Consider the following 9,980-nt stretch of genomic DNA (forward strand, 5'->3'; position numbering starts at 1 on the left):
ATTGTGTGTATGTACCATAGTTGGGTTATCCATTCCTCAGTTGATGGACATCTAGGTTGTTTCCATCTTTTGGCTATTGTAAATAGTGCTGCGATGAATATGGGTGTGCATATATCTGTTCTTGTCATGGCTGTCACTTCTTTAGGGTATATACCTCGTAATGGAATAGCTGGGTCAAATGGTATTTCTAATTCCAACTTTTGAAAGAATCGCCATACTGCTTTCCACAATGGTTTCCGAGGCAGAATAGAAATGACCATTTAATTAATTCTTCTCATTGATAAGTCTTATTGAAATTTACTTGATCTGACATTATAGCAGCCCCATCCACCTTTAGGTTCTGTGAGAGTGCTTTTACTTTTCTAATTCAGTTGTTGGTAGAAGTATTAACCAGAGCGTGACTGAGGTTAGAAGCCTAGAATTAGAGACTTTTATCCAGGCTTAAGGAGCTCTGGTGGCAGAGTGCCTAAGACATTTGACTGCTAACCAGAATGCTGGCAGTTCAAATCCAGCAGCCACTCCTTGGAAGGAAGGTTAGGCAATCTATTTGGTAGAGATACTGCCTCGGATACCCAAGGAGGGGTTGCTATGAGTCGGGACTGACTCGATGGCAGTGAGTTTGGTTTGGTTTGGTGTATCCAGGTTTATGCATTAATCAATGCCTATCAGCTCTGGTAGCATAGTGGCTAAGGCACTTGACTGCTAACCAGAAGGCTGGTGGTTCAAACCCATCAGCCACTCCTCGGAAGGAAGATGGGGCAATCTTCTTCTGTAGTGATACTGCCTCGGAAACCCAAGGAGGGGTCGCTATGAGTCAGGGCCAACTCGATGGCACATAACAACAACAACAACAATCATTTCACAGTGAATGTTCGTGGACATTAATTTCATACTTGCTTCCATGAAGAGGGTGAGATAAGTTGGGAAATGATTCATAGTTTTTGGAGAGTAATATGGCACACACCATAGTAAAGGTTCTGAATGTCTAGCAGTAATCTGTTTAACTCAGTATTATTTAAATTTATTTGACAGAAAACATCCCACCCCCCACCCCATGTTATGAATAATACCAAACAAACAGAAACCTCCCATTTGCTTATCTTGTTCAAAAGAGTGTCCTGGGAAATTGAATTCAATTGTCTTGCTGATACACAGACTCTATGTTTGATTTAATCTAACAGTCAATCCAATCAAAAAAATATACTACTCTGATTTGGCTTATTACTGAATCCTTGTTGTTGTTGTTATGTGCCGTTGAGTCGGACCCGACTCATAGTGACCCCTCCTTGGATTTCCAAGGCAGTATCTCTATGGAAGTAGATTGCCCCATCTTCCTTCTGAGGAGTGGCTGGTCGGTTTGAACTGCCAGCCTTCTGGTTAGCAGTCAAGTGTCTTAGGCACTATGCTACCAGAGCTCCTACTGAATCCTTACTGGCCTCTTATGTTATAGGTGTAGAATCTACCTTCCTTCTTTTCATGAGAAGTAGGATAAGATTTGCTCAATTATGTGTATTTAATTTCTGCTTTGAAGATCCTTCTCCTTATCAGAGAAGATAGACATGATATAGAAATGGGAAATTTCTTCTTACTGCCACTAATAACATAACATTATCAGTTCTAAGCAGTGGATTTTTCCCTCCCTTGGCTGTCTAGTTGCAAATGAGAATTCAAAGCCTTTTTATAATTTTGTATTTTTAAAAATAGTAAAAAAGAAAAAATACTTTGCAAATTTTACTTCATTAGTGTGCTTGCTTTTGTTTTCCTGACACTATTGCTAAATTTTTCTGTTAAGAAATTTAAAAAGCGTACATATTTCTTATCAGGAGCTCTGGTAGCATAGTGCCTAAGGCACTTGACTGCTAACCAGAAGGCTGCCGGTTCAAACCCACCAGCCACTCCTCAGAAGGAAGGTTGGGCAATCTACTTCTATAGTAATACCACCTGGGAAACCCAAGGAGGGGTTGCTATGAGTCGGGGCCGACTCGATGGCACATAACAACAACATTTCTTATTAGGATATACCCATTCTAAAGGCTTTTCCTTCTTAGAAGGAAAGGGTAAAGATGAGATACTAGTCAGGATCTAGAGGGTGAGGCTTGTAAAATTTCTAAGTCCAGGAACATTGGGGTGTTTTGGCCCACACTCTGAAGAGTTACTGGCAGGATTTCCTGCCTCATAACTAGTGTGGACTCAGACTATATTTTTTGGTTTTGAAATTAGGCCCTCTCCTAGGTAGACTCGATCAGTTTGAACTGTTTTCATCTCTTATGCTGATTAGTTGATTCTATTCATTAGATATACCCAAGTTTAATTCTAGAGAATTATTTATGTGTTGATGTCCTCAATAGTGACATTTAAGCAAAGAAAAATGACAGCATTTAACAGGACACTGATTACTATTGCATCATTTGTTAATAAGTATCAGAAAAACATTAACCCACTAATAGATGTTTGCTTTCTCTACAGGGACTAAAATTGAACAGTTTGCAAAAATTGGGTGGAAAAATCATAAACATTCAGTTAATAACCCGTAAGTATTTCAGAGACTTGAAATAATCCAAATCTGCATCATCCTGCTGTGAAATAATGGAACTTTATACTTGAAAAGCAAATATAAGACTTCAGAGATCCTAACTAGAATTTTTTTTTCTTATAAAAGCTTTGTGTCCAAGTAAGCTTTTGACTACCTTTCAGTTTTACTTCTTGACCTGTTTATATTTAGAATGACATTTAAGCTTAATGACTGTTTTAAAAAAGAATGCAAATGGCTGGTATTAAAAGATCTAATTATAATATACTGCAACTCTGGTGAGCAAAATTTATTCTAATACTTTTAATTGAAAATAACCAGTCACCATGTTAAACCATTCCTTAAAACTTCCTTTCATCAATTTAAACGTTTATAAAATGCATATAATAATGAGGATAAGTTTTAATTATTTCTGTGTCATTAGCTTTTTGCCTACTAGAGCAGTATGGTTATTATGTCCTAAAAATAATCTGAAGTGAGATTACATGAAATATATTACACATTATTAATCTTTGTATTCCTAGTAGCTAGCATAATGCCTGGCTCATAGCATGTACTTAATAATGGTTACTGAAGAAAATTGGTTCATTAGGAATTTAGTTAATAACTAGTTTCACTAAAGAAACTGTGCCACAATAAAATAATATTAGCTATCTTTGTTGAGTGCTAACTGTGTGCCACTGTGCTAGGTACTTTTAGATACATTTTTATTTAATCCTCTCAAGGACCCTGTAGGGTAGTATTATCCTATTTTCTAGGTGAGGAAGATGAGACTGACAGGGAGTAACTTGCCCAAGATCATTCTAAGTGGTGGCAAAATAATCTGTTTACATTGTTTCTCATACTCCCTGAGAGCAAAGGCCATCTCTTATATTTATGTTCTTTTTTTAGAATGTTCTATTGTGTTTTAGGTGAAAGTTACCTAGCATATTAGTTTCCAGTTCAACATTTTTACACAGTTTGTTCCCTGACGTTGATTGCTGTCCTCACAGTGTGTCAACATGCTCTCTGTTTTCACTCAGCCTTCCCTGTTTCCATCCTTCCAGTCTTCCTGTTCTCCCTTGCCTTCTCATCTTTTCTTTTGGGAAAATGCTGCCTGTGTGGTCTCCTATAGTTAATTGTTCTAAGGAGCATATTTCTCACAGGTATTACTCTTTATTTTATAACCCCCCCCCCGAAAAAAAAAAACCAAACTTACTGCCCTTAAGTTGGATCCAACTCACAGCGGCCTCTTCTTGGGTTTCTGATGCAGTATTTCTGCAGAAGTGGATTGCCCAATCATCCTTCTGAGGAGTGGCTGGTGGGTTTGAACTGCCACGCCAGCCTTCTGGTTAGCAGTCAAGTGCCTTAAGCACTATGGCACCAGAGCTCCTATGTGTGTGTGTGTATATATATATATATACACACACACACACATACATACATACATACACACACACACATACATATATACATGTATTTATGGGTGTGTGTGTATATATGTATGTGTGTGTAAAAAACCTCTCTCTCTCTATATATATGTATATGTATAAATACTTGAGAGAGAGAGAAATTTATCTTCAGGAAATTGCTCACACAGTTTCACACAGTTGTAGAGGCTGACAAAGTCTGGATTAAATGTCAAGTTGGAGGCTTCTTCTGACTCAAATAGCTAGCTGCAAGGGCTAACGAACTCAAGATTGGCAGGCAGTATAGCAGACTGCTGTCTGCTGAGGCTGACAAATCTGAGATGGGCAGGTAAAATAACAGATTTTTTGGTTCACAAACTGCAAAGGCAACAATCCCAAAGTCGGTGGGAAACAATGGCAGATGACTGGTTCAAGTCCAGGAAGTGGAGATAATGACAAGCCAAATGCATGAGCAAAAAGCAAACCTTTCCCAAAGCTCTTCCATATATACTCAAAGCAGGCCATACCTTGAAGGCAACTCTACTTCAACTAATTAGCTGCTCACAGCAGATTCCACCATGGAAGTGATTATACCACATCCAATATCATCACGGGGAATAACTATATCACAACTGTTAAGCCACTCAAAATCACGGCAGGGCCAAGTTGACACACAACATTAACTACCACAGCATTGAAAGAAGACATCCAAGGTGCACTGAAGGCATTGGAGAAAAACAAGGCTCTAGAAATTGATGGAATAGCAATTGAAATGTTTCAGTGAACAGATGCAGCACTAGAAGTACTCACTTATTTATACCAATAAATTTAGAAGACAGCTACCTGGCTTGGCTAGCCAACTGGAAGAGATCCATATTTGTGTCCATTCCAAAGAAAGGTGATCCAGCAATGCAGAAATTATCACACAAAATCATTAAAATCACATGCAAGTAAAATTTTGTTGAAGATAACTCAAAAGTGGTTGCAACAGTACTCTAACAGGAAACTGCTAGAAATTCAAGCCAGATTCACAAGAGGACATGGAAGGAGGGATATCATTGCTGACATTAGTTCTTGGCTGAAACCAGAGAATACAAGTAGATGTATACCTTTGTTTTCTTGACTGTGGAAAAACCTTCTACTGTATGGGTCATACCAAATTTTTGATAACATTGCAAAGAATGAGAATACCACAATATTTCATTGTGCTCATGCAGAACTGTACACAGACCAAGAGGCAAACATTTGAACAAAATAAGGGGACACTGTGTTTTAAAATTGTGAAAGGTTATGTCACAGTTGTATCCTTTCACCATACTTGATCAGTCTATATGCTGAGCAGATAATCTGAGAAGCTGGGCTATATGAAGAGGACAGCATCAGGATTGGAGGAAGACTCAAACAACCTGTGATAGGCAGATGACACAGCCTTGCTTGCTGAAAGTAAGGACTTGTAGCACTAACTGATGAAGACCAGACTATAGCTTTCAGTATGGATTACACTTCAACATGAAGAAAATAAAAACCTTACAATTGGACCAAGAAGCAACATCATGATAAATGGAGAAAAGTTTGAAGTTGTCAAAAATTTAATTTTCCTTGGGTCTAAAATCAGTGCATTGGAAAGAATACCAGAGAGCAAAGAATACCAGAAAGATGTTTACCTATGCTTTATTGATAATGCAAAGGCATTTGAGTATGTGGATCATAACAAATTATGGATAACATTGTGAAGAATGTGAATTCTAGAACACTTTATCATGCTCAGGGAGCTCTGGTGGGGTAGTGCCTAAGGCATTTGACTACTAATCAGAAGGTAGATGGTTCAAACCCACCAGCCACTCCCTGGAAGGAAGATTGGGCAATTTACTTTGGCAGTGATATCACCTCCGAAACCCAAGGAGGGTTGCTATGAGTTGGATCCGAATCGACAGCAGTGAGTTTTGTTTTGGTTCGGTTTATCTGCTCAAGAAGAATCTATATATAGACCAAGAGGCAGTCGTTCAAACAGAACAAAGGGATACTGCATGGTTTAAAATCAAGAATGGTGTACATCGGGGTTATCCCCCCTCCCCTTAACACAGGGTTGTAGCCTTTTACCATACTTATTCAATCTGTATGCTGAGCAAATAGTTCAAGAAGCTGGACTCATTGAAGAAAAATGTGGCATCTGGATTGGAGGAAGACTCACAACTTGAGATATGCAGATGATACAGCCTTGCTTGCTGAAACTGAAGATGACTTGGAGCACTTAATGATGAAGATAAAAGACTATAGCCATCAGTATGGATTACATCTCAACATAAAAAACAAAAACAAAACAAAACAAAACAAAAAACAACCCAAATCTTCACAACTTGACCAATAAGCAACATCACAATAAATGGAGAAAATATTGAAGTTGTGAAGGATTTCAATTTAGTTGTGTCCACAGTCAATGTCCACAGAAGGAGCAGTCGGGAAATCAAATGATGTATTGGATTGGTCAAATCTGCTGCAAAAGACTTTAAAGTGTTACAGAGCCAAGGTGTCACTTTAAGGACTAAGGTGCACCTGACCCAAGCTATTGTCTTTTCAGTAGCCTCATAAGCATGTAAAGCTGGACAATGAATAAGGAAGACCACACAAGAGTTTATGCCATAAATTTTGTGGTGTTGGTGAAGAATATTGAATATATCATGGACTGCCAGAAGAATGAACAAATCTGTCTTGGAAGAAGTACAGCCAGAATGCTCCTTAAGCAAAAATGGCCAGATCATGTTATTAGTAGGGACCAGACCCTGGAGAAGGATATCATGCTTGGTTAAGTGGAGGGTCAGTGAAAAAGAGGAAGACCCTCAACAAGATGAGCCAACACAGTACCGTATGTGTCAAATGATGTATTGCATTGGTATATCTGCTGCAAAAGACCTCTTTAAATTGTTATAGAGCACAGATGTCACTTTGAAGATTAAAGTGCACCTGACCTGTAGCTATGGTATTTTCAGTAGCCTAATGTGCATGTGTGAGCTGGACAATGAATAAAGAAGGCCGCAGAAAAATTGATACATTTGAGTTATGTTGGTGAAGAATACCTAATGTGCCGTGGACTGCTAGGAGAACAAGCAATCTGTCTTGGAGCAAGTACAGCCAGAATGCTACTTAGAAGTAAGAATGACTGGACTTCCTCTCTCATACTTTGTTATTGGGAGGGACCAGTCCCTGGGGAAGGATATCATGCTTGGTAAGGTAGAGGGTCAGTGAAAAAAGGAAGACCCTTAAGGGGTAGGTCGACACAGTGGCTGTAATTATGGGCTAAAGCATAGCAGTGATTGTGAGGATGGCACAGTACTGGGCAGTGTTTCGTTCTGTTGTACATAGTGTTGCTGTGAGTCGAAACCAACTCGACAGCACCTAACAACAAGTCTTCCAATCAATGATCATGGTATATTTTTCCATTTATATAAGTCTCTGGGTTTCTTGCAAGGAGCTCTCATGGTACAGTGGTTAAAGCATTTGGCTGTTTAACAAAAGGTTGGCAGTTTGAACCCACCAGCTGCTCGGTGGAAGAGAGATGAGGCAATCTGCTTCTGTAAAGATTTACAGCCTTGGAAATCCTATGAGGCAATTTTACTCTGTCCTATAGGTTCGCTATGAGTCGAAATTGACTTGATGGCCATAGGTTTGGTTTTGGTTTTGCTTTCATGCAGTGGTATTTTGTAGTTTTATATCCTTGGTTAGATTTTACTTTTATGTCCCTGGTTAGATTTATTCCTAGGTACTTTATCCTTTTGAAAGCTATTGTAAATGGTATTGTTTCCTTGATTTCCTTTATGAAGTTCTCTTTGTTAGTGCAGTGTGATTTTTGTATGTTGATCATATACCCTGCCACTTTGCTGAATCCTTATATTACTCCCAATAACTTTCTTGTGGAATTTCTGTGATTTTCTCTGTATATAGAATCATGTCATTTATGGATAGTTCTTCCTTACTAATTTGGATGCCCTTTGTTTCTCTTCCTTGTCTTATTGTTCTGGCTAGGACTTCCAGTACAATACATATTTTTTGAATAGTTTATTGTGTTTTAGGTGAAAGTTTACATAGCAAATTAGTTTTCTAAGCAGTGGTTCATACACAGATTGTTTTGTGACATTGTTTGCCATCCTTGCAATGTGTCAGCACTCTTCTTATTTCTTCCCTTTGTTCCATGTTTCCATTTGTCTAATTTCTCTGTCCCTCCCTGCCTTCTCATCTTTGGTTTTGAACAGATATTGCCCTTTTGGTCTCATATAGTTGATTGTTTTAAGGAGCACATTCTTCATGGGTGTTACTGTTTGTTTTACAGTCCTGTTATTTGGCTAAGGAGCTCTGGTAGCATAGTGCCTAAGGCATTTGACTGCTAACCAGAAGCCTGGCGGTTCAAACCCACCAGCCACTCCTCAGAAGGAAGATTGGGCAATCTACTTCTGTAGCAATACCGCCTTGGAAACCCAAGGAGGGGTCTCTGTGAGTTGGTCCGACTCGACAGCACATAACAACAAAGTTATTTGGCTAAAAGGTGGCTTCCAGGAGTTTCTTTAGTTTCAGTTAGAAGGTTATGTCAGGGCAGTAGTCCAAGGGGTTTCTTTAGTCTCTTTCAGACCAGGAAGTCTGTTTTTGTTGTTGCTCTACATTTTTTAACCACTCCCCCTGAAACCTTCTATTGTAGTCTTGGTCAGAGTGGTTAGCAGTGATAGTTACACAGTATCTAGTTCTAATCTCAGGTTAGAGGATGCTTTGGTTCCTGTGGGCCATTAGTCCTTTGGACTATTGCTTCCTTGAGTGTTTTTTTTCAGGCTCCTTTGCTGCAGGCGGGATGAGACCAATAGTTGCTTTTTAGATAGCTGCTTGCAAGCTTTTAAGACTCCATACACTACTCACCAGACTAGGATATAGAACATTATCTTTACGAACTGTGTTTTGCTAATTGATATAGATGTCCCCTGAGACTTTGTCCATAGCCTTCAAGTCTAGTTGTTCAGTCTCACTGTCTAAGTAGTTTCTGTAACTGTGCCCCCTGTGTGCTGTCTATTGTACATACATGTATACATCCAGCATTTACAAATATGTATGTAAAAATATCCACCACCATACTTATATAAGTACACAGGTTTACTCCCATACAACTTCCTTTACCTATTTAGCATACATATTTACCTATGTATCTTTTCACAATTTATTGTTTATTATTACTACTGTTGCAGGAATGTATATGTTATAGCATTTACTGTAGTTGTCTTTTATTCTTGCATGCCTTTCATTGTCTTGTTTTGCTTTGCTCATGCTGTATTGACTGCCCCCATATTGTGTATTACCTTTTCTTTCCCCAGAATTAATTCTTGTCTACTATCTAGATAGTGGTTCTCCTTTCCTCCCCTCCCATCTCTGGTAATCATCAAAGAATGTTTCTTTGATATGCTGTTGAATTATATTGGCTAGAATTTTGTTCACAATTTTTGTATCTACATTCATGAGAGATATTGATCTATAAATTTCTATTTTGTAGTTTCTTTCCTGGCTTTGGTATGGATTATGCTGGCTTCATAGAATGAATTAGGGAGTATTCCTTCCTTTTCTGTGTTACGGAGTAAGTTTGAATAGTACTGATGTCAATTCTTCTCTGAATATTTGGTAGATCTCTCCTGTGAAGTCATCTGGGCTGGGAATATTTATTTATTTTTTGGAAGGTTTTTTTTTTTTTTTAATGACATCTATAATTTCTTCTTCTTTTTTTATTGTGATTTGGCTGTAAATTTATAGAGCCAATACACATTTCATACAGCAGTTCACATACACTTTTCTCATGACATTGACCACAATTCACCACAATGCAACAGCTCCCCTCCCACTTCCTCCCGACGGTCACCTCTTCCTTGTGTCCATCCCACCGTGCACCCCTGCCTCCTGAGCTGTCTCCCTGTGTATAAATAGCCCTTCTTTCTCCCATGATTGTTCTCTCCAAGGAGTGTATTTACCTCAGGTAAATGTTCAACTCCTATGCCTGTCTTTTGCTTGGCTGGAAACCACAGGTGTGGGTTAAATTC

General features: G+C 38.7%; 1 protein-coding gene across 1 annotated transcript in view; it reads left to right on the top strand.

Annotated features, from left to right (window-relative positions):
- The window catches only part of SCP2 (sterol carrier protein 2), a 243,070-nt gene that overhangs the window by 110,027 nt on the left and 123,063 nt on the right, over nucleotides 1-9,980 (top strand). The window contains exon 6 of the mRNA XM_007945912.2: nucleotides 2,467-2,530. Coding sequence (XP_007944103.2) covers nucleotides 2,467-2,530 — 64 coding nt within the window. The remainder of the gene's footprint in view (nucleotides 1-2,466; nucleotides 2,531-9,980) is intronic.

The sequence above is a fragment of the Orycteropus afer genome, unplaced genomic scaffold, assembly GCF_000298275.1.
Source record: "Orycteropus afer afer isolate SDZICR_OR568_19922 unplaced genomic scaffold, OryAfe1.0 scaffold00145, whole genome shotgun sequence".
NCBI lineage: Eukaryota > Metazoa > Chordata > Mammalia > Tubulidentata > Orycteropodidae > Orycteropus > Orycteropus afer.